Below are 25,510 nucleotides of genomic sequence, written 5' to 3' on the forward strand. Positions count from 1 at the left end.
GCGTTAATGTTTTAATGTTATTTTTTTATAAACTATAAGGAAAACACGCACCCTCCCAAAAAAAAAAAAAAACGTAATAAAACAAAAACAAGGAGTTTTTTTTCTTTTTATTCCAAAAAAATACAAAATCATTTAAGTTTGTCTAAGTCCAAAGTGCACAGCAAAAAGTGTACTTAAAGAAAAAAGAAAAAGCAAGGCCAGTCAAAACTTTCCCAGAGGAAAATAAATAAAGCAATAACAAAGTGATGCAAAAATGAAAAAAAAAAAAAAAAGAAAAATACAAAATTGTATAGACAACCATTATAATAAAAACACATTTTTAAAAATTGCTTTATTTATTTTCCTGTGACTTTGGTTTATTTCAAACCAAATGTTCTATTTTTTCTATTTGTGCACTTTCATTTTTGAAGACATTGTCGAAACCGGTCTGTGTTTTGGTGGCAACTGTGCAGTTTTTACTCAAAAAAATTAGAAAAAATAAATAAATAAATAAATGATTACAAAAATACAAAAATTGTAAAAACAAACAATTTCCCTTTTGGATCACTAACGTTTGTCTTAAGTCTAATATATATATATATATATATATATATAAAGAAAAATTAATCCCTTGTGGATCATTACAGTTTGTATAAGGCTAAAAAAAACATTTTTAATTTTTGTTTAAAAGATACAAAAAAAATTTAAAGAAGCAAAAATTTTCCTTGTGGATCACTAAAGTTTGTCTAAATCAAAAAAAAAAAAATTGGAATAAGAAAATAAACTCCCTTGTGGATCATTAGTTTATATAAAGCAAAAAATATTTTACATTTTATTTAAAAAATTAAATAAATAAATAAATAAAAACAAAAAAAATCCTTTGTGGATCACTAATGTTTGTCTAAGTCGAAAATCAAACACATTTATAAAAGGAGAAAAAAATCCCTTGTGAATCATTAAAGTTTGTATAAGGCAAAACATTTTTTTATAATTTTTATTAAAAAAACAACAAAATGAATTAAAAACTAAAATTTCACTTGTGGATCACTTATGTTCGTCCAAGTATATGTATATATATATATATAAAGAAAAATAAATCCCTTGTGAATCATTAAAGTTTGTATAAGGCTAAAAAAAATGTTTAAAATTTTTGTTTAAAAGATACAAAAAAAATTTAAAGAAGCAAAAATTTTCCTTGTGGATCACTTAAGTTTGTCTAAGTCCCAAAAAAATTATAATAAGAAAATAAACTCCCTTGTGGATCGTAAAAGTTTGTATAAGGCTAAAATGTTTTTTCAATTTTTATTAAAAAATACAAAAACAATTTAATAAAAGCGAAAATGTTCCTTGTGGATCACTGTTTGTGTAAGTCTAAAATAAAAAAAAACTAAATTATCAAAAGAAAAATAATTCCTTTGTGGTTTACTAACGTTTGTCGAAGTCTTAAAAAAATAAGTTAAAAAATAAATAATATTACAAAAAGAAAAAGAAATTCCCTTGTGGATCATTAAAGTTTGTATAAGGCTAAAAAAAAATTTTAATTTTATTTAAAAAATACAAAAAATAAATAAATAAAAACAAAAAAAAAATCCCTAGTGGATCACAAATCTAAGTCGAAAAAAAAAAAAATTATAAAAGAAGAAAAAAAATCCCTTGTGAAGAAAAATAAATCACTTAAGTTTGTCTAAGTCCAAAAAATATATATATATAAAAAGAAAATAAACTCCCTTGCGGGTCATTAAAGTTTGTATACGGCTAAAATATGTTTTTTTTAATTTTTATTTAAAAAATACAAAAACATTTTAATAAAAGCGAAAATGTTCCTTGTGGATCACTAAAGTTTGTCTAAGTCTAAAAAAAAAAAAATTATAAAAAGAAAAAAGCTTGTATAAGTCTAAGTCGAAGTGCTGCTGGCCTTGCTTTTTCTTTGTTTATATTTTATACCTTGTCCAAAATGTTTGTACTGTCAACTTATAGTCTTCATACTTCACTACTGGGGAGGACAATAATAAAATGTACGGAACAAATTGAATTACTGGAGAATCCCCGCAAATTGAGTGCACGCAAACACACAGACTTTCTTCAGGGACATTTTATTGAACAACAACCACTTCACAGTCATCAAAGTCAAATAAATATTTCTCGGACATGGACATGGACAGCATTCCCTTCAATAAACAGATAAATATCACCTTAGAAAGACAGCAACAAACACAATTTCTATCTATTTTCCTCTTTTAACATGGACTTGTGTTAAAGACTCCGACATTTAAAAGGGTGTTTGTTGAAGGATGACCAAACCAGGAGTTAGTCGCTCTGCGGCACAGAGATGGCCGGCCCCTTGGGGTCGTCAAAGCGGTCCATGGTGTGCAGCTGCATGATCATGTGCAGGCCGTAGGTCAGCACTAGGACCATGAGGAGACTGGTCATCAGGCCCATCCAGATGCCCGGGGAGAAGAAGCCGGCGCAGTCCGAGGCGTAGGAGAACTCGCCTCCCTTCACGTTGAAGCCCTGGATCTGCGAGTGGAAAAGTGGCACGTGAGTGAAGACAAACCCCGTTTCCATATGAGTTGGGAAATTGTGTTTGATGTAAATATAAACGGAATACAATGACTTGCAAATAATAATTAACTTAGAATTTCACGGCTGCAACACGTGCCAAAGTAGTTGGGAAAGGGCATGTTCACCACTGTGTTACATCACCTTTTCTTTTAACAACACTCAATAAACGTGTTAGATGTAAATATAAACGGAAAACAATGATTTGCAAATCATTTTCAACCCATATTCAGTTGAATATGCTACAAAGACAACATATTTGATGTTCATACTGATAAACATTTTTGTTTTTGCAAATAATCATTAACTTTAGAATTTGATGCCAGCAACACGTGACAAAAAAGTTGGGAAAGGTGGCGATAAATACTGATAAAGTTGAGGAATGCTCATCAAACACTTATTTGGAACATCCCACAGGTGTGCAGGCTAATTGGGAACAGGTGGGTGCCATGATTGGGTATAAAAAAACAGCTCCCCAAAAAATGCTCAGTCTTTCACAAGAAAGGATGGGGCGAGGTACACCCCTTTGTCCGCAACTGCGTGAGCAAATAGTCAAACAGTTTAAGAACAACGTTTCTCAAAGTGCAAATGCAAGAAATTTTGGGATTTCAACATCTACGCTCCATAATATCATCAAAAGGTTCAGAGAATCTGGAGAAATCACTCCACGTAAGCGGCATGGCCGGAAACCAACATTGAATGACCGTGACCTTCGATCCCTCAGACACTACTGTTTAAAAAAAACGACATCAATCTCTAAAGGATATCACCACATGGGCTCAGGAACACTTCAGAAAACCACTGTCACCAAATACAGTTTGTCGCTACATCTGTAAGTACAAGCTAAAGGTCTATTATGCAAAGCAAAAGCCATTTATCAACAACATCCAGAAACGCCGCCGGCTTCTCTGGGCCCGAGATCATCTAAGATGGACTGATGCAAAGTGGAAAAATGTTCTGTGGTCTGACGAGTCCACATTTCAAATTGTTTTTGGAAATATTCGACAACGTGTCATCCATCCGGACCAAAGGGGAAGCGAATCATCCAGACTGTTATCGACGCAAAGTTTAAAAGCCAGCATCTGTGATGGTATGGGGGTGCATTGGTGCCCAAGGCATGGGTAACTTACACATCTGTGAAGGCACCATTAATGCTGAAAGGTACATACAGGTTTTGGAACAACATATGCTGCCATCTAAGCGCTGTCTTTTTCATGGACGCCCCTGCTTATTTCAGCAAGACAATGCCAAGCCACATTCAGCATGTGTTACAACAGTGTGGCTTCATAAAAATAAATAAAAAGAGTGCGAGTACTTTCCTGGCCCGCCTACAGTCCAGACCTGTCTCCCAACGAAAATGTGTGGCGCATTATGAACCGTAAAATACGACCCCGGACTGTTGAACGACTGAAGCTCTACATAAAACAAGAATGGGAAAGAATTCCACTTTCAAAGCTTCAAGAATTACTTTCCTCAGTTCCCAAACGTTTATTGAGTGTTGTTAAAAGAAAAGGTGATGTAACACAGTGGTGAACATGCCCTTTCCCATCTACTTTGGCACGTGTTAATTATTATTTGAGTTTGAACATCAAATATCTTGTCTTTGTAGTGCATTAAATTGAATATGGGTTGAAAATGATTGGCAAATCATTTTATTTTGTTTATATTTACATCGATTTCCCAACTCATATGGAAACGGGGTTTGTACGATGGCGCCTGAGGGTATAAAACCATCCTACCTGGAAGTCTTCGAAGGAGACCCTCCACTGGTTGGCCGGGTCTTTGGGCGAGCGCGGCACCAGCAGCGGCCATTGGAAGCTGGTGACAGACTGGCAGCGGTAAGAGTACTCGGCGGGGGCGTAGACGCTCCTGCTGCCGTTGAAGGTGGCCTTGGTGCTGTCGTACTCCAGCTCCACCGAGTCCAGCGTGGACCAGCGCCGGGCCGACACCTTGTAGTGGCGCTGGCTCAGGGACAAGCTGCGTACATGTGGTCATTAACGTTAGCTCCAAAAGCGGTCCCAGGTCAGAGAGTTTTCTTTTTTTCCAACATAGATAAACACGTAATCGAGTTTGGTGTTAGTCATTGTGGTGATGTTTGATGAATACTTGGGCGTACTGTGCTACTCTAGTTTAGTTCCCCCCATTTTGGTCCTGGTGGCATTTTTGTGTTATTCATATTTCCAGTGAAGTTGGCACGTTGTGTAAATGGTAAATAAAAAAAAAACGAATACAATAATAAGCAAATCCTTCTCAACTTATATTCAATTGAATAGACTGCAAGGACAATATATTTAATGTTTAATATTTATAAATAAATGAATACATGGGTTGTACTTGTATAGCGCTTTTCTACCTTCAAGGTAATCAAAGCGATTTCACACTGTTTCATTTCTTTTGGCAAACAGGAGCTCATTTGGAAATTTGAGGCCTGCTACATGGTTTCAAAAAAGCTGGCACAAGTGGCAAAAAAGACAGAGAGAGTCGATGAATGCTCATCCAACACTTATTTGGAAGATTCCACAGGTGAACAGGCTCATTGGGAACAAGTTCCATGATTGGGTATAAAAGCAGCTTCCGTGAAATGCTCAGTCATTCACGAACAAGGATCACCACTTTGTCAACAAATGCCTGCGCAAACAGTTTGAGAAAAACATTTGTCAACCAGCTACTGCAAGGAATTTAGGGATTTCACCATGTACGGTCCGTGATATCATGCAAAAGGTTCAGAGCATCTGGTGATATCACTGTACGTAAGCGATGCTATCACGGACCTTCGATCGGCCTGTAAAGGATATCACCACACGGGCTCGGGAACACTTCAGAAAACCACTGTCAGTAACTACAGTTGGTCGCTACATCTGTAAGGGCAAGTTCAAACTCTACCATGCAAAGCCACAGCCGTTTATCAACAACACCCAGAAACGCTGATGCAAAGTGGAAAAGTGATTTGTGGTTTGACGAGTCCAAATTTCAAATTGTTTTTGGAAACTGTAGTCGTCGTGTCCTCCGGGACAAAGAGGAAAAGAACCATTCGGATTGTTATAGGCGCAAAGTTGAAAAGCCAGCATCTGTGATGGTATGAGGGTGTATTAGTGCCTAAGGCATGGTAACTTACACATTTGTGAAGGCACCATTAATGCTGAAAGGTACATACAGGTTTCGGAGCAACATATGTTGTCATCCAAGCAACGTTATCATGGACGCCCCTGCTTATTTTAGCAAGACAATGCCAAGCCACGTGTTACAACAGCGTGATTTCAGAGAATATCACCACATGGGCTCAGGAACATTTTAGAAAACCAATCTCAGTAATTACATTTTGTCCCTACATCTCTAAGTACAAGTTAAAACTCTACTATGCAAAGCCAAAGCCATTTATCAACAACACCCAGAAACCCCGCCGGCTTTGCTGGGCCCGAGCTCATCTAACATGGACTTATGCAAAGTGGAAAAGTGTTATGTGGTCTGACGAGTCCACATTTCAAATTTTTTTCGGACAAAAAGATGAAAAGAACCATTCGGATTGTTATAGTCGCAAAGTTCAAAAGCCAGCATTGGTGATGGTATGGGGGTGTATTAGTGCCCAAGGCATTGATGAATTACACATGTGTGAATGCACCATTAATGCTGAAATGTACATACCGGTTTTTGGAGCAACATATGCTGCCATCCAAGCATGGACGCCCCTGCTTATTACACCAAGACAATGCCAACCCACATGTTACAACATTGTGGCTTCAGCGGGTACTAGACTGGCCTGCCTGTAATCCAGACCTGTCTCCCATAGAAAATGTGTGGCGCATTATGAAGCCTAAAATAGCAGAAGGGAGACTGTTGAACAACTTACACTGTACATCAAGCAATGATGAATTCCACTCGAAAAATGTGTCTCCTCAGTTCCCAAACGTTTACTGAGTGTTGTTAAAAGGAAAGGCCATGTAGCACGGTGGCAAAATTGCTTTTTTGTAATGTGTTGCTGCCATTAATTTCTAAGTCCATGATCATTCGCAAAAAACATGAAATATCTTGTCTTTGCAGTCTAGCCAATTGAATAAAAGTTGAGAAGGTTTTTGCAAATCATTCTATTCTGTTTTTATTTACCATTTACACAACGTGCCAACTTCGCTGCTTTTGGGTTTTGTATTACTAAGTTAATTTATTTACTTTTTGAATTGCCATGAAAGTATGTTTTGACATATTGCAAGTTACCTCGTTGATTTACAAAGTGTCGTTCACAGCACCTGTAGCAAGAGCACAGGTGAAATTGATTGGACAAATTTGGGGTTTGAGAAACCGTTTTTGAACGCTTCTAATGCAAGACTTGGATCTTAGTTTTTTTGTTTATAGCTTTGGTGTGCAATTAAACTTGTTTTTCGTTCACCTTGGGTGTACATGGAACTAAGACCTTTTTGCAATAAAGTCCTCTCCAAGGTTTCTCATAGTCATCATTGCCACTGTCACCGACGTCCCACGTGGGGTGAGTTTTTCCTTGCCCTTATGTGGGCTCTGTACCGAGGATGTTGTTGTGGTTTGTGCAGCCCTTTGAGACACTTGTGATTTAGGGCTATATAAATAAACATTGATTGCCCCTCCATGTTCAAACTGCTTCCAAAGTGGAGTGTTTTAAGTCTCGTCTTAAGACCCACTTTTATTCTTTGGCTTTTAACACTACGTGAGTTGTGTGGTCCTCTGTTCTCTGTTGTCCTCTGCGTTTTTATACACTTTGATTTCTATTTTACTGTTTTAATTGATTTTACCCTTTAAAATAGTTTTTAATCATATTTGTTTTTATATTGTTTTTATTGGTTTTAATATTTATTTATTTTTTGTTTTTATTCAGTCATTGGTGGAGCATATATATATATATATATATATATATATACTTTTTATTTTATTTATTTTTTTTTTTTTTACAATTGTTTTTAACATGGCTGTGCAGCACTTTGGAAACATTATTGTTGTTTAAATGTGCTATATAAATAAAGTGGATTGGATTGATTGATTGATTGATTGATTGATTGATTGATTGATTGATTGATTGGAAAAACTTAACCTACTCATTGGCCTGAGATCCGTAGGTTGTGAGTTCAAACCCCGGCCGAGTCATACCAAAGACTTTAAAAAATGGGACCCATTACCTCACTGCTTGGCACTCAGCATCAAGGGTTGGAATTGGGGGGGTTAAATCACTCGAAAATTATTCACGGGCGCGGCCACCGCTGCTGCCCACTGCTCCCCTCACCTCCCAGGGGGGTGAACAAGGGGCTGGGTCGAATGCAGAGGGACAAATTTCACCACACCTAGTGTGCGTGTGACAATCATTGGTACTTTAACTTGACTTAAAGGCCTACTGAAACCCACTACTACCGACCACGCAGTCTGGTAGTTTATATATCAATGATGAAATATTAACATTGCAACACATGCCAATACGGACCCCAAAAAAGGGAATAAGCGGTAGGAAATGGATGGATGGATGGAAATTGCAAATTTTAAATTTCCCGCGGAGTTTTTTGTTGAAAACGTTGCGGAATGATGCGTGCGCGTGACATCTCGGGTTGAAGGGGACATATTAGCCCAGCACCACACACGGTCTCTTTTCATCACATAATTACACAGTAATTTGGACATCTGTGTTGCTGAATCTTTTGCAATGTGTTCAATTAATAATGGAGACTATAAAGAATAATGCTGTTGGTGGAAAGCGGTGGATTGCAGCTGCCTTTAGCAACCGAGAAAGCCTGTGTTTCTTTGTTTGTTGTTTAACACAGAGCGGTCAAGCAAACCAGTTTTCTACGTCAACCAGCAATTTTTTGGATGGGAAAATTGTGATATTAAGTCGGCTCTTACAGGAGACTTCAGTGGATTATGGCACTTCCTACTGCAGCTCAAAAAGGTAGCTGTGATCTTGGCTCCCCCATCGAATTCTCTGAGAGACACTGGCGTTCACCGGAGCCATCCGACTTTCAGGTATGGCTTTACAATCTCACTAAAACACTATTAAAACCATAAGCAGAAAAGGGATCCTCCAGAATTATCCTAGTAAATATGTCTAATTACATCTAAAACGTTGTTTTTTTTGTGCTTCACTCTAACTTTCCTTATCCACAAATCTTTCATCTTCGCTCAAATTAATGGGGAAATTGTCACTCTCTCGGTCTGAATAGCTTTTGCTGCTGGAGGCTCACATTATAAACAATGTTCAGATGCGAGGAGCCCTACAACCCGTGACGTCACGCGCACATCGTCTGTTACTTCCGGTAAAGGCAAGGCTTTTTTATTAGCGACCAAAAGTTGCAAACTTTATCGTTGATGTTCTCTACTAAATTCTTTCAGCAAAAATACGTCAATATCGCGAAATGATCAAGTATGACACATAGAATAGACCTGCTATCCCCGTTTGAATAAGAAAATCTCATTTCAGTAGGCCTTTATGTTGGAGTCGGAAGTGCGTTTGAAAGTGCACCACCTGTCCTGGCTCAGCCCACGGCCTTGGGTTTAGAACCTGGGGAATCTCGGAAAGGCCGACACGCAATGTTTCCCTTCTGCTTTGATCGCTGAGGGGATTATAATCAGAGGAAGTTTACGTTTGAAATGACAATGTTTAAAATATTGTTTTCCGCAGGTCATCAAAATACGACAACTATTGATATCGAGCAACAGTTTTCAGCCATGTCCCCCCCAGCCCCACATTTAATGGTGGTCTTGTTACAAATGTTAACTTGAGGATTTAAAACATTCCCTGGACATGACATAAATGGAACAGATTATTAGGATGTATTCCTATTGTGTTGAGAAGACTCACAGGAGCTTGAAGTTGCGGTGGCCGAGAACGTTTTCGTAGTTGAGCACCAGCCTGCCAAGAATCAAACACCACAAAATAAAATTACATAGCAAAGTCGCACTTGTTGATATGGACGTCACTTGGTTGTAGAAACTTCTGGAATGTTTGTGGCGCGAGTGATGTTCTCCTGGTGACTTTGTCTAACAAGCTCAGACTCGCCAGTCTTATGTTTCAAATATATATTGTCACTGATAACCAGAGTTGTAGGATGTCTCTGCTGTGGCAAGATGGTGAAGGCAAGCACCATGGAAGATGTGAAGAAAGAGAAGATGTAGAAGAAGGTGAAGGTAAACACTAAGGTGAAGAAGTAGAAGTAGGAGTAGAAGTATAAGTGGAAGAAGGCATAGGTAAACAAAAGAAGACAGAATAAGTAGAAGAATAAGTAGGAGAAATGGAAGAATAAGAAGAAACACAAGTAAAAGAAGAAAAAGAAGGTGATGAAGAAGGTGAAAAAAAGGAAGAAGGCAAAGAAGAAGAAGAAGACATAGGTAAACAAAAGGTGAAGAAGAAAAAGAAAAATAAGAAGAAGAAGAAAAAAGAAAGAAGAGGTAGGAGAAGGCATATGTAAACAAAAGGTGAGGAAGAAGAAGATGACGACATTGGTAAACGAAAGGTGAAGAAGAAAAAAAAGAAAGTAAAGAAAACAATAAAGAAGAAGGCATAGGTAAACAAAAGGTGAAGAAGAAAAAGAAGAAAGTGAAGAAGACGATAAATAGGAAGGCATAGGTACACAAAAGGTGAAGAAGAAGAAGAAGAAGAAGAAGAAGAAGAAGAGGAGAATAAAATGAAGAATAAGAAGAAACAGAAGTTGACGAAGAGGGTGAAGAAGACGATGAACAAGGTGGTGAAGAAGAAGGTGAAGGTAAACAAAAGGTGAAGAAAAGGAAGAAGCTAAGGATAAAGAAGAAGGCATAGGTAAACAAAAGGTGAAGAAGAAAAAGAAGAAGGCATATGTAAACAAAAGGTGAAGAAGAAGAGAGTGAAAAAGAGGACGATAAACAAGAAGAAGGCATAGGTAAACAAAAGGTGAAGAAGAAAAAGAAGAAAGTGAAGAAGTAGATAAAAATGAAAGAATAAGAAGAAACAGAAGAAGAAGGAAAAGAAGGTGATGAAGAGGAAGATGAAGAAGATGGTGAAGAAGAAGATGAAGGTAAACAAAAGGTGAAGAAAAGGAAGAAGCAAAGAAGAAGAAGAAGGCATAAGTAAAATAAAGGTGAAGAAGAAAAATAAAAAGAAGAAGAAAAAGAAAGGGGAACAAGAAGATGGCATATGTAAACAAAAGGTGAAGAAGAAGAAGACATGGGTAAACGAAAGGTGAAGAAGAAAGAGAGGAAAGTGGTGAAGAAGAAGAAGGCATAGGTACAGAAAAAATGAAGAAGAAAAAGAAAGAGAAGAAGAGGAAGAAGAAGAAGAAGAAGAAGAAGAAAAAAGGCACAGGTAAACAAAAGGTGAAGAAAAAGACAAAGGCGGCATAGGTAAACAAAAGGTGAAGAAAAAAAAGAAGGTAATAAAAAATAAAATGAAGAAAAAGAATAAGTTGAAGAAGAAGAAGAAGGCATAGGTAAACAAAAGGTGAAGAAGAAAAATAAGATGGTGAAGAAGAAGGCATAGGTAAACAAAAAGTGAAGAAGAATAAGAAAAAGGTGAAGAAGAAGAAGGTGAAGGAGAAAAAATGTGAAGAAGTAGAAGAAGGCAAAGATGAACAAAATACAAAAGTGATGAAGTAGAAGAAGAAGGTGAAAGAGGTGGTGAAGGAGAAGAATAAAGTGAAGAAAAAGAAGGTGAACAAGGTGGTGAGGAGAAGAAGACAGTGAAGAAGAATATGAAAAGGGTGGTGAAGGAGAACAAGGTAAAGAAAAAGGTGAAAAGTTGGTGAACAAGTAGAATGTGAAAAAGGTGGTGAAGGTGAAGAAGAAGGTGAAAATGTGGTGAAGGAGAAGATGAAGGTGAAGAAGAAGAATGTGAAAAATATTTTGGAGAAAAAAATGTGAAAAAGGTGAAGGAGAAAATGGGTGAATAAAAAGAAGGTGAAGAAGAGAAAGTAGAAGAAATATTAGAAGACAAAGTAAAAGTAGAAGTACAAGTAGAATTAGAAGAAGAAGACAAAGTAAAAGCAGAATAAGAAAAAGTAGAAGTACAAACCCAGTTTCCTTATGAGTTGGGAAATTGTGTTAGATGTAAATATAAACGGAATACAATGATTTGCAAATAATTTTCAACCCATATTCAGTTGAATATGCTACAAAGACAACATATTCGATGTTCAAACTAATAAACTTTATTTTTTTTTGCAAATAATCATTAACTTTAGAATTTGATGGCAGCAACACGTGACAAAGAAGTTGGGAAATGTGGCAATAAATACTGATAAAGTTGAGGAATGCTCATCAAACACATATTTGGAACATCCCACAGGTGTGCAGGCTAATTGGGAACAGGTGGGTGACATAATTGAGTATAAAAACAGCTATCATGAAATGCTCAGTAATTCACAAACAAGGATGGGGCGCGGGTCACCAATTTGTAAACAAATTGTCAAACAGTTTTAGAACAACATTTCTCAACGAGCTATTGCAAGGAATTTAGGGATTTTACCATCTACGGTCCATAAAATCATCAAAAGGTTCAGAGAATCTGGAGAAATCACTGCACGCAAGCGATGATATTACGGACCTTTGATCCCTCAGGCGGTACTGCATCAAAAACCGACATCATTGTGTAAAGGATATCACCACATGGGCTCAGGAACACTTCAGAAAACCACTGTCAGTAACTACAGTTGGTCGCTACATCTGTAAGTGCAAGTTAAAACCCTACTATGCAAAGCCAAAGCTATTTATCAACAGCACCCAGAAACGCTGCCCGCTTCGCTGGGCCTGAGCTCATCTAAGATGGACTGATGCAAAGTATAAAAGTGTCCTGTGGTCTGACAAGTCTACATTTCCAATTATATTTGGAAACTGTGGATGTGGTGTCCTCCGTAACAAAGAGGGAAAAAAACACCAAGATTGTTATAGGCGCAACGTATAAAAGCCAGCATCTGTGATGGTATGGGGGTGTATTAGTGCCCAAGGCATGGGTAACTTACACATCTGTGAAGGCACCATTAATGCTGAAAGGTACATACAGGTTTTGGAGCAACATATGTTGTCATCCAAGCAACGTTATCATGGACGCCCCTGCTTATTTCAGTAAGACAATGCCAAGCCACGTGTTACAACAGCGTGGCTTCGTAGTAAAAGAGTGTGGGTACTTTCCTGGCCCGCCTGCAGTCCAGACCTGTTTCCCATCGAAAATGTGTGGTGCATTATGAAGCGTAAAATACGACAGCGGAGACCCCGGAACTGTTGAACGACTGAAGCTCTACATAAAACAAGAATGGGAAAGAATTCCTCTTTCAAAGCTTCAATAATAAGTGTCCTCAATTCCCAAATGTTTATTGAGTGTTTTTTAAAGAAAAGGTGATGAAACACAGTGGTGAACATGCCCTTTCCCAACTACTTTGGCATGTGTTGCAGCCATGAAATTCTAAGTTAATTATTATTTACCAAAAAAAAAAAAGTTTATGAGTTTGAACATCAAATATCTTGTCTTTCTAGTGCATTCAATTGAATATGGGTTGAAAATTATTTGCAAACCATTGTATTCCGTTTATCTTTACATCCAACACAAATTCCCAACTCATGTGGAAACGGGGTTTGTAGAAGAAGACAAAGTAGAAGTAGAAGAAGACAAAGTAAAAGTACAATAAGAAAACAAAGTAAAAGAAGACAAAGTAGAAGTAGAACACAAAGTAAAAGTACAATAAGAAAACAAAGTAAAAGAAGTAGAAGAAGACAAAGTAGAAGTAGAAGAATAAAAAGTAGAAGCAGTAGAAGAAGACAAAGTAGAAGAGGACGACGAAGTAGAAGGAGAAAAAGGTGAAGAAGAAGAATAAAGTGAACAAGGTGGTGAAGGAGAAGGTGAAGAAGAATATGAAAAATGTGTAGGAGAAGAAAAAAAATGTGAAAAAGGTGGTGAAAGAGAAGAATAAGGTGAAGAAAAATGTGAAAAAGGTGGTGAATGAGACGAAGAATGTGAAAAGGGTGGTGAAGGTGAAGAAGACAAAGTAGAAGAATTAGAAGAAGACAAAGTAAAAGTAAAAGAAGAAGACAAAGTAGAAGTAGTGAAGTGAATCATATTTTTTATAGCGCTTTTCTCTAGTGACTCAATGCGCTTTTACATGGTGAAACACAATATCTAAGTTCCATTTAACCCAGTGTGGGTGGCACTGGGAGCAGGTGGGTAAAGTCTCTTTCCCAAGGACACAACGGCAGTGACTAGGATGGCACAAGCGGGGATCGAATCTGGAACCCTCAAGTTGCTGGCATGGCCGCTCTACCAACCAAGCTATACCACTTTGTAGAGGACAAAGTAGAAGTAGTTGAAGAACAAGTAGAAGTAGAATAAGAATAAAAAGTACAAGAAGAACAAAGTAAAAGTAGAAGAAGAAAACAAAGTACAAGAAGTAGAAGAAGAAGAAGAAGAAGTAGAAGAAGACAAAGTAGAAGAAGACAAGTAAAAGTAAAAGAAGAAAAAGTAGAAGTAGAAGACGAACAAGAAGAAGACAAAGTAGAAGAAGACAATGAAGTAAAAGAAGAAAAAGAAGAATGTGTAAAATGTGTTGAAGGAGAAGAAGAAATATGTAAAAAAGGCGGTTAAGGAGAAGACAAAGTTGAAGAAAAAGAAGGTGAAGAGAAATGTGAAAAGGGTCATGAAAAAGAAGAAGAAAGTCAAAAGGATGGTTTAAGGCGAAGAAGAATGTGAATAATACAAAGTAGAAGTAGAAGAAGAAAAAGTAAAAGTAGAAGACAAAGTAGAAGTAGAAGACAAAGTAGAAGTAGAAGCAGAAGACAAAGTACAAGTAGAAGACAAAGAAGAAGAACAAGTCGAAGTAGAAGAAGAAGACAAAGTAAATGTAGAAGAAGAAAACAAAGTAGAAGAAGACAAAGTCAAAGAAGAAGAAAAAGTAGAAGTAGAAGACAAAGTAGAAGAAGTATAAGAATAAGACAAATTAGAAGTAGAAGAAGAAAAAGGAGAAGAAGACAAAGTAGAAGTAAAGAAAAAGAGAAAAGTAGAATTAAATGAAAGTACAAGTAGAAGAAGAAGACAAAGTAGAAGTAGAAGAACAGATAGACGTACAAGACAAAGTAGAAGAAGACAAAGTAAAAGTAGAAGAAGAAAACAAAGTAGAAGAAGACAAAGTAGAAGTAAAAGACAAAGTCAAAGTAGAACAAAAAGTAGAAGTAGAAGAAGAAATAAGTAAAAGAATAAAGAGAAGACGAAGTAGAAGAAGAAGAAAAAGTAGAAGTAGAAGAATACATAAGTAAAAGAAAGTAGAAGACAAAGAAGAAGAAGAAAAAGAAGAAGAAGAAAAAGTAGAAGTAGAAGAAGAGAAAGTCAAAGTACAAGAAGGCAAAGGTAAACACAACGTAAACATTTTAAGGTAAATAGGAAGGTGAAGTTAAACAAAAAGTAACATTTTTAAGGTAAATAGAAAGGTGAAAGTAAAAACAATGTAACATTTTAAGGTAAACATTAGAAAACAAGATAAGAGGATGAAGGGTAAACCGTTTGAAAAAAGAAAATTAAACGTAAACCAGAAAGCAAAAGATAAAGAAAAACAAGGAAAAATGTGAAGAACGTGAAGGTAAATAAAAGGTGATATGGAAGGTGGAGACAAGGTGACGCATAGGTAAACAAAAGAAGAAGAAGCTACAATACCGTGCTTTGGTTTTGTCACAAGATGATCCCTCAAGTTTGGGTGTGACGCCCTCGCCAAAGGTGGATGGGGTCAGGTCATGTGACTCCCAGCGGCCGCTGCGCAGGATGCTGACTGACAGGCCTTGAGCCCACAGCAGGATGCAGGTGTTGTCACCTTCCTGCACGCGCAGACAAAGTGCCTTCAAACTGCTCTCATGTCGCACATTGTTTCATCACCAAAGTTGGAGGGTTTTTTACACCTTAAATGTTTCTGGTATGAAACTTAATTACGTCAAAATTCCCCTTCTACAGTTATTAAAGCTGATCCATGGCCGTAGCTTGACCCTGGAACGGACTATTTCTAAACATAAAGAAGATGTAGCCCACTGGTGCTCTATGCAGTGGCTCTCTCTAGTGGTGAAATTGGAGGACTACAGGCTTATGTCAAGGATTTCATTCCTGCGTTGGCAAAGTGAACATGCAACCTGCTGTGTTGTTAAACCAGTAAATAAAAGCAACAAATAAATAATAAACCTTGAACTCCACTGGAGCGTAGATTCCCGTCCTCTCCTTTCCTTTGCGCTGCCTCTCCCGCTCCCTTTCTCGATCTCTGTATCCCCCTCGGGCCTGCAGGAGCGAGCGGCCTCCTCCCAGAGCTGCGTCCACGGCGGGCGATGGCGCCCCCTGCAGTCAGGTGACACACACACACCTAACGTTCCCTTGTGGTCTTTCTTTACACGTCATTCTTGTAGAGCCTGATCAGGTTCTTACACTGATATTGGAGCCTTGAGTATTGGCCCATATCTATATTGAACGGGTAAAATATCAGCAGGAATCATATAAACGTGTCTTATTTTGCATTAAAGAATGTTACAAAAGGTTTAATCAAGTGTAAAGAGTCAAACAGAACAATGAAAAACACTATTTACAAAACCCAAAAGCAGTGAAGTTGGCACGTTGTGTAAATGGTAAATAAAAACAGAATACAATGATTTGCAAATCCTTTTCAACCTATATTCAATTGAATAGACTGCAAAGACAATATTAGCTCATTTGGAATTTGATGCCTGCAACATGTATTCTTCTTCCTCCAAACACGACGAGTTGAGTTTATACCAAAAAGTTATATTTTGGTTTCATCTGACCACATGACATTCTCCCAATCCTCTGCTGTATCATCCATGTATCCATTTTGGTATCAACTCAACCCGTCGTGTTTGGAGGAAGAAGAATACCGAGTTGCATCCCAAGAACACCACACCTACTGTGAAGCATGGGGGTGGAAACATCATGCTTTGGGGCTGTTTTTCTGCTAAGGGGACAGGACGATTGATCCGTGTTAAGGAAAGAATGAACGGGGCCATGTATCGTGAGATTTTGAGCCAGAACCTCATTCCATCAGTGAGAGCTTTGAATGGTCGACCAAATACTTATTTTCCACCATAATTTACAAATAAATTCTTTAAAATTCCAACAATGTGAATTGTTTTTTCACCTTCTGTCTCTCACAGTTGAAGTGTACCTGTGATGAAAATTACAGACCTCTGTCATCATCAAAAAGCTGGCACACGCAGCAAAAAAGACGGAGAAACTTATTTGGAACATCCCACAGGTGAACAGGCTAATTGGGGACAGGTGGGTGCCATGATTGGGTATAAAAGCAGCTCAGTCATTCGAAAACAAGGATGGGACGGGGGTCCCCACTTTGTGAACAAATGCGTGAGCAAATTGTCAAACAGTTTAAGAACAATATTTCTCAACCGGCTATTGCAAGGAATTTACGGATTTCACCATCTACGGTTCAGAGAAATCTGTAGAAATCACTAAGCGATGATATTACGGACCTTCGATGCCTCAGGCTGTGCTGCATCAAAAACAGACATCAGTGTGTAAAGGATATCAACACAAGGGCTCTGTACCACTTCAGAAAACCACTGTCGGTAACTACAGTCGGTCGCCACGTCTGTAAGCGCAAGTTAAAACTCTACAATGCAAAGCGAAAGCCATTTATCGACAACACCCAGAAACGCCGCCGGCTTCGCTGGGCCCGAGCTCATCTAAGATGGACTGATGCAAAGTGGAAAAGTGCTCTGTGGTCTGACAAGTCCATATTTTTTCCACCTAAAAAGCTTCAAAAATGTGTTTCCTCAGTTCTTAGTGTTGTTAAAAGGAAAGGCCATGTAACACAGTGGTAAAAATGCCCCTAGGACAACTTTTTTGCAATGTGTTGCTGCCATTAAATTCTAAGCTAATAATTATTTGCAAACAAAATTAGGTTTCTCAGTGTGAACATTAAATATATTGTCTTTGTAGTCCACTCAATTGAATATAAGTTGAAAAGGATTTACAAATCATTATATTCTGTTTTTATTTACCATTTACACAACGTGCCAACTTCACTGGTTTTGGGTTTGGTATTATCAACCATGTGGAATTTGAAGTTTTTGGCAACACCCAGTGGCCACAATAAATCCTGACATTTAGCTCATGAGGCAGTAAGTTTTTGTAAAATACTTTTTATAGTTCAAGACTTACGGTCATTTAAAAACAGCACTGCACATCATGACGGCTGTTTTGATCTTAAAGGTCTAAAAAAAAATGATGTAGAACATCCGGCGGGCCGGATTGAAAATCCTAATGGGCTGCATGAGGCCCTCCTGCCATATTTTGCCAAAATGTTCTCTATAAGAAGCACTGGGGGAACGTGAGCGTACAGTGCCATCAAGTGGCCACATGATGCAAAGACACACATCATGGCTTTAAAGGCCTACTGAAAATAGATGTTCTCATTTAAACAGGGATAGCAGGTCCATTGTATGTGTCATACTTGATCATTTCGCGATATTGCCATATTTTTGCTGAAAGGATTTAGTAGAGAACATCGACGGTAAAGTTTGCAACTTTTGGTGCTGATAAAAAAGCCTTGCCTGTACCGGAAGTAGACGATATGCGCGTGACGTCACGGGTTGTGAAGTTCCTCACATCTGAACATTGTTTGCAATCATGGCCACCAGCAGCGAGGGCGATTGGGACCGAGAAAACAACGATTTCCCCATTAATTTGAGCGAGGATGAAAGATTTGTGGATGAGGAAAGTGAGAGTGAAGGACTAGGAAAAAAAATTAGATACAAAAAAAAAAAAGACTACAGTGAAAGCGATTCGGATGTTATTAGTCAAATTTACTAGGATAATTCTGGAAAATCCCTTATCTGCTTATTGTGTTACTCGTGTTTTAGTGAGATTATATGGTCGTACCTGTACAACCTGAAGGTCGGCCCCTTACCTTTCTTCAGCACCAGTCGACGGGTGGTGGCGATGCCCATCTCTGCCCTTCGCAAGGGACCCTTTTCGAAACACGATCTTTCGAAATGATCGCTGCATAGTACACTGTACTGCGTGTGTGTGGTCCAATCTAACCGTGTTCGCTTGACCGCTCTGTTCCATAGCAAAGCTTCACCGTCATCTTTCGGGAATGTAAACAATGATACACCGGCTGTGTTTGTGTTGCTAAAGGCGGCCGCAATACACAGCTTCCCACCTACAGCTTTCTTCTTTGACGTCTCCATTATTCATTGAACAAATTGCAAAAGATTCAGCAACACAGAAGTCCAGAATACTGTGGAATTATGCGATGAAAACAGACGACTTATAGCTGGGAACGGTACTGGAACAAGATGCCCTCTACAATGCGTGACGTCACGCGCACGCGTCATCATACCGCAACGTTTTAGCATGATACTTCCGCGCGAAATTTAAAATTGCAATTTAGTAAACTAAACCGGCTGTACTGGCATGTGTTGCAATGTTAATATTTCATCATTGATATATAAACTATCAGACTGCGTGGTCGGTAGTAGTGGGTTTCAGTATAGCGGTATAGCTCGGTTGGTAGAGCGGCCGTGCCAGCAACTTGAGGGTTGCAGGTTCAATTCCCGCTTGGGCCATCCTAGTCACTGCCGTTGTGTCCTTGGGCAAGACACTTTACCCACCTGCTCCCAGTGCCACCCACACTGGTTTAAATGTAACTTAGATATTGGGTTTCACTATGTAAAGCGCTTTGAGTCACTAGAGAAAAGCGCTATATAAATATAATTCACTTCACACTTCACTTCAGAAGGCCTTTAACCTTCCTCTTGTGTTAGCTTTCTGCTACCATCTCATTTGTTAATGGCTCGGTTTTGACCCATGTCTTAAATGTGCTGTAAAATACACTAAAAACAATTATCTACCATCCAATTTGTTTCCCATCTCTTGGTTACCTTGTTAGGCTTCTTTATCCATGAAAATTTGGTTTTAATATTTTTGGTGTGGGCCATTGGGTAAAATGAACCTTAAGAGAATCGTATAAATAAATAAAAGGTTGTTGTGTTACCTGACTATTACTGAGGAGTGTTAGAACATATCTCTTAAATAAAATTGTTTTATTTATTTTTTCATTTTAATAATTTTGTACTGAATTGACCTCACATGTCTGGACATGCCCCTCTTTATTTTTTTTTTGTACTGGATAACAAGGTAAAATGAGAATCCCCTGAAGGTCACATAATTGGTGGAAGAGCTGGCTTTCAGTGTGTTCAGTTTTGGCTCTAATTATTGCTTGATAATCTATTTTTATAACTAGGTCAAAACCGACCCTTACAACACCAAGGTCATAATTTCAACCAGAGCATTTTATAATTTAATGGGGAAAAAAAGTCAAATATCAAAAAGCTTTGATGCAAACAAATACATTTATGTGGTTCTTTTATGCATTTAAAAACTAAAACGGGTCAGTACCGACCCTAACCCAAGACGAAGGTTAAAAAGGTCAACGCGAGCCAGACTTTCCCACCTCTGGATGATCAGCAGGGTTCTGGTGGACGTGGACTCACCCTAGAGGGTCGCAGGGCGGTGTAGAGGGCCGTGTACGGAACCGACTGGGTCTTCATGACGCTCAAAACCTGGCCGATCACCTCATCTGAAGCACCCAAGAAGGGGACATGGTAAAGGGCAGACATTTTTAGGACAAGTTATTTTTGGGGGGGGGGCTCCACACTAACCGTTGCCACTGAGAACCTCTTTGGCAGACATCAGATCAGACCTGGGAACCAGCAAAGAAGGTGAGGTTAGGTTCGGAGCAGGAAGTCACACACACACAACACACAACACACACAAACACACACACAGACCCAATGTAGTAGGGAAGTCGGAAGACGAGCAGGGCCGGCGAGGAGGCGTTGAGTCGCAGCTGACTCAGCGTCTCGGGGTCCATGTACAGAGGGGAGGTCCCAAGGTGGTCTTGCAGGTGACCGATCAAGGCGTTGGAGGCGGGCCAGGACACGGCGGGAAGCACCAGGGAGGACGACGAGGACCTGAGAGCGCTCTGTAGCACGCAGAAAGGAGGTTAGGTTGTGGGTCTGTTGCCAGGTCTTCCAAAACAAAATGATGGCCGCAAGAGAAGAAAATAATTTTGTAACGGCTAAGTTTGTTATCAAGTTCTCAATGTCCACAGTTTAACCCTGGAACAGAATATTTTTCTATTTTGTGTATGGATGAAGTCATCTGTGTGCTCTTCTTCTAGTTAAATGGGGAAAACAAATTATAAATACATCTTCATATGTGTCATTAAATATTTACCGTATTTTTCGGACTATAAGGCGCACTTAAAATCCTTTCATTTTCTAACAACTCGGTGTGGAATAACTGATTGTGCTTACCGACCTCGAAGCTATTTTATTTGGTACAAGGTGAAATGATGAGTGTGACTAGTAGATGGCAGTCACACATAAGAGATAGGTGTGGACTGCAGTATAATGGCACTCACATAAGAGATTTGTGTAGACTGCAATATGATGGCAGTCACACATACGATATACATGTAGACTGCAACATGATGGCAGTCACACATAAGAAATACGTGTGGACTGCAATATGATGGAAGTCACTCATATGAGATACGTGTGGACTCCAATATGATGGCAGTCACACATAATAGATACTTGTGGACTACAATATGATGGCAGTCGCACATACCATATACCTGTACGTGTAGACTGCAATATAAAGACAGTCACAAATAAGAGATACTTGTAGATTGCAATATAATGGCAGTCACACATAAGAGATACCTGTAGACTGCAATATGATGGCAGTCACACATAAGAGATATGTGTGAACTGCAATATGATGGCAGTCGCACATAAGAGTTACGGTAGACTGCAATATGATGGCAGTCACATATAAAAGATAAGTGTAGACTGCTATATGATGGCAGTCACACATAAGAGATTTGTGTGGACTGCAATATGATGGCAGTCGCACATAAGAGTTACGGGTAGACTGCAATATGATGGCAGTCATACGTAAGAGGTACGGGTAGACTGCAATATAAAGGCAGTCACAAATAAGAGATACTTGTAGATTGCAATATAATGGCAGTCACATATAAGAGATAAGTGTAGACTGCTATATGATGGCAGTCACACATAAGAGATTTGTGTGGACTGCAATATGATGGCAGTCGCACATAAGAGTTACGGGTAGACTGCAATATGATGGCAGTCACATATAAGAGATAAGTGTAGACTGCTATATGATGGCAGTCACACATAAGAGATTTGTGTGGACTGCAATATGATGGCAGTCGCACATAAGAGTTACGTGTAGACTGCAATATAATGGCAGTCACACATAAGAAATACCTGTAGACTGCAATATGATGGCAGTCACACATAAGAGATATGTGTGAACTGCCATATGATGGCAGTCACACATAAGAGTTACGGGTAGACTGCAATATGATGGCAGTCACATATAAGAGATAAGTGTAGACTGCTATATGATGGCAGTCACACATAAGAGATTTGTGTGGACTGCAATATGATGGCAGTCGCACATAAGAGTTACGGGTAGACTGCAATATGATGGCAGTCACATATAAGAGATAAGTGTAGACTGCTATATGATGGCAGTCACACATAAGAGATTTGTGTGGACTGCAATATGATGGCAGTCGCACATAAGAGTTACGTGTAGACACCAATATAATGGCGGTCATACGTAAGAAGTATGGGTAGACTGCAATATGATGGCAGTCACACATAAGAGATACCTGTAGACTGCAATATGATGGCAGTCACACATAAGAGATATGTGTGAACTGCAATATGATGGCAGTCGCACATAAGAGTTACGGGTAGACTGCAATATGATGGCTGTCACATATAAGAGATAAGTGTAGACTCCTATATGATGGCAGTCACACATAAGAGATTTGTGTGGACTGCCATATGATGGCAGTCACACATACGATATATGTGTACGTGTAGACTGCAATATGATGGCATTCCCTCATAAGAGATATGTGTGGACTGTAATACGATGGCACTCGTACATACGTAAGAGGTACGGGTAGACTGCAATATAATGTCAATCCCAAATAAGATACCAGTAGACTGCAATATGATGGCAGTCACACATTAAGGGATACATGTAGACTGCAATATGATGGCAGTCACACATAAGAGATAAGTGTGGACTGCAATATGATGGCAGTCGCAAATGAGAGATACGTGTAGACTGCAATATGATGGCAGCCACACATAAGAGATACAAAGTAGACTGCAATATGATGGCAGTTCACACATAAGAGATAAGTGTGGACTGCAATATGATGGCAGTCGCAAATGAGAGATACGTGAAGACTGCAATATGATGGAAGTCACACATAAGAGATATGTTTGAACTGGAAATCCCCTTTTGTTTTCCCCTTTTTTTTAAAAGAGATGAAACCCTGCTTGAATCACAAAGATTTAGTGCACTAATCAAATATCCTGCATCAAAATGAACTTGAGGAAAAAGACATGTGCACACAATGATGTTGTGCTAAGATAAATGACTTTTCATTGTTTAACTAAACTGTCCAAAAATTTAAGCGCAAATAAAAACACAGTTTTACCGCTTTTGTCATATTTTTTGCGCTTAAGAAACTTCTCTTTGACTTTGGCTCCAGACTTCTTCTGTTTCTTACACATTAGTCATTACTGCCACAAGTGGAGGAAAGGTGTATTACAAGTGGCGGGCTTCTAGGGGTGCTCCGGCCCTATGGTTACGAAACATCGCTCCACAGTACACTTCTTGACTTTTTCATGCCTTTTTTGCGGTATATCGGCCAACGGCAGGGAAAATTCAAGTGACAAACCTCCAGATTGGGGAAAACGCTGTCCTGCTTGTTTCCGAAAGCTCCTCCGTACAGGGTGAAGTCCTCCAGGCTCATCTGGGGGCAAGGGGGGGAAGACACCAGTGGAACGGACCGTGGACTGACTCCATACCTTATCTAACATACCTTGTCCTGAAGAAACAGCACCACGTTACGGGGGCCCGTCTTTAAAGTTTTGTCCAGGTAGGAGGCCAGTTGCTGCTGCTCCACGATGTGACCCGCCACAGCGGGGGGCGGGCTCGCTTGGGCGGTCCTGGTCCACGGAACAGAGTCAGTGTGTGTGCACTACGCAAGCAAAACTCACAGCATTTATTTGTGAATGTGGATTTGCAACTACTAGTAATAATAACAATAATAATAACAATCACCATACAAAATGGCGCAACCAAACTTTATAAATAAACCCGTGACATCATTTTATCTGAAAACCTGGAAATTATATGTGTCAATAAAGTACTTCATAGTTTTGTCCCGATACAAATATCTTGGTACTGGAATCAAAATGTATATCAATGCTATTCGGTACATTTCTACATAAAGGGGACCACAAAAAAAGGTCATTATTGGCTTTATTTTAACAAAAAAAAATCTTAGGGTACATTAGAGATGTTTATAATTGCAATTTATTTCTTAAATAAAATAGTGAACATGCTAGACAAATTGTCTTTTAGTAGTAAGTAAACAAACAAAGGCTCCTAATTAGACTGCTGGCATAACTTATTGTGTCATTTATCATTCTATTATTTTGTCTACATTATAAAGGACAAGTGGTAGAAAATGAATTATTAATCCACTTGTTTACTAATATATGCTTACTTTTCTCTTTTAACGTGTTCTATCGACACTTCCGTTAAAGGCCTACTGAAATGAGATTTTCTTATTAAAACGGGGATAGCAGGTCCATTCTATGTGTCATACTTGATCATTTCGCGATATTGCCATATTTTTGCTGAAAGGATTTAGTAGAGAACATCGACATTAAAGTTTACAACTTTTGGTCGCTAATAAAAAAGCCTTGCCTGTACCGGAAGTAGCAGACGATGTGCGCGTGACGTCACCGGTGTGAGGGCTCCTCACATCCTCACATTGTTTATAATGTGAGCCACCAGCAGTAAGAGCAATTCGGACCGAAAAAGCAACAATTTCCCCATTAATTTGAGCGAGGATGAAAGTTTTGTGGATGAGGAAAGTTAGAGTGAAGCCCAAAAAAAAAAAAAAAGGCGACGGCTCCAGGTGGCGGCAGTGGGAGCGTTTCAGATGTAATTAGACACATTTACTAGGATAATTCTGGAAAATCCTTTATCTGCTTATTGTGTTAATAGTATTTTAGTGAGATTATAAAGTCATACCTGAAAGTCGGATGGCTGCGGTGAACGCCAGTGTCTCTAAGAGAAGCCGAGGAGCCAAGATCACAGCTGCCTTTTTGAGCTGCAGGATGAGGTCGCGCAATCCACTCAAGTCTCCGGTAAAGGCCAACTTAATATCACAATTTTCCCATCCAAAAACTTGCTGGTTTACGTAGAGAAACATGTTCGCTTGACCGCTCTGTGTTAAAGCTTCACAACAAACAAAGAAACACCGACTGTGTTTCGGTGCTAAAGGCAGCTGCAGTCCACGGCTTTCCACCAACAGCATTCTTCTTTGACGTCTCCATTAATAATTGAACAAATTGCAAAAGATTCAGCAACACAGATGTCCAAAATACCGTGTAATTGCACGATGAAAAGAGACGACTTTTAGCCATAAGTGGTGCTGGGCTAAAATGTCCCCTCCAACCAATAACATCACAAACACGCGTCATCATTTCGCGACGTTTTCAACAGGAAACTCAGCGGGAAATTTTAAATTGTAATTTAGTAAACTAAACCAGCCGTATTGGCATGTGTTGCGATGTTAAGATTTCATCATTGATATATAAATTATCAGACCACGTTCAGTAGGCATTTGAAATGTAATAATCACTTATTTGATACTTTCCATTAGTTTGGATGATACCAGAAATGTGGGTATCAATCCGATACCTGGTAGTTACAGGATCATACAATGTGTCCAGGGACGTATTTCCTCAGTTTATAAACATAATGATTTTTTTTAAAAAGAAAGAGGATTTTGTGATGCCAAAAAAATAGCGATGTAATCATAGTATCGACTAGATACACTCCTGTACTTGGTATCATTACAGTGGATGT

At 38.8% G+C, this 25,510-nt stretch overlaps 1 protein-coding gene across 1 annotated transcript in view; it reads right to left on the reverse strand.

The window, feature by feature from the left end:
* Window positions 1-2,056: 2,056 nt before the first annotated feature.
* Window positions 2,057-25,510, reverse strand: part of atp6ap1a (ATPase H+ transporting accessory protein 1a) — a 29,126-nt gene continuing 5,672 nt past the window's right edge. Inside the window, exons 2-11 of the mRNA XM_061902860.1 lie at window positions 23,448-23,574; window positions 23,304-23,378; window positions 20,293-20,486; window positions 20,164-20,204; window positions 19,996-20,081; window positions 15,659-15,808; window positions 15,146-15,303; window positions 9,344-9,394; window positions 4,278-4,515; window positions 2,057-2,496 (exon numbers count right to left, since the gene is read on the reverse strand). Coding sequence (XP_061758844.1) covers window positions 2,287-2,496; window positions 4,278-4,515; window positions 9,344-9,394; window positions 15,146-15,303; window positions 15,659-15,808; window positions 19,996-20,081; window positions 20,164-20,204; window positions 20,293-20,486; window positions 23,304-23,378; window positions 23,448-23,574 — 1,330 coding nt within the window. The 3' untranslated portion in view covers window positions 2,057-2,286. The remainder of the gene's footprint in view (window positions 2,497-4,277; window positions 4,516-9,343; window positions 9,395-15,145; window positions 15,304-15,658; window positions 15,809-19,995; window positions 20,082-20,163; window positions 20,205-20,292; window positions 20,487-23,303; window positions 23,379-23,447; window positions 23,575-25,510) is intronic.

The sequence above is a fragment of the Nerophis ophidion genome, linkage group LG06, assembly GCF_033978795.1.
Source record: "Nerophis ophidion isolate RoL-2023_Sa linkage group LG06, RoL_Noph_v1.0, whole genome shotgun sequence".
Classification (NCBI taxonomy): domain Eukaryota; kingdom Metazoa; phylum Chordata; class Actinopteri; order Syngnathiformes; family Syngnathidae; genus Nerophis; species Nerophis ophidion.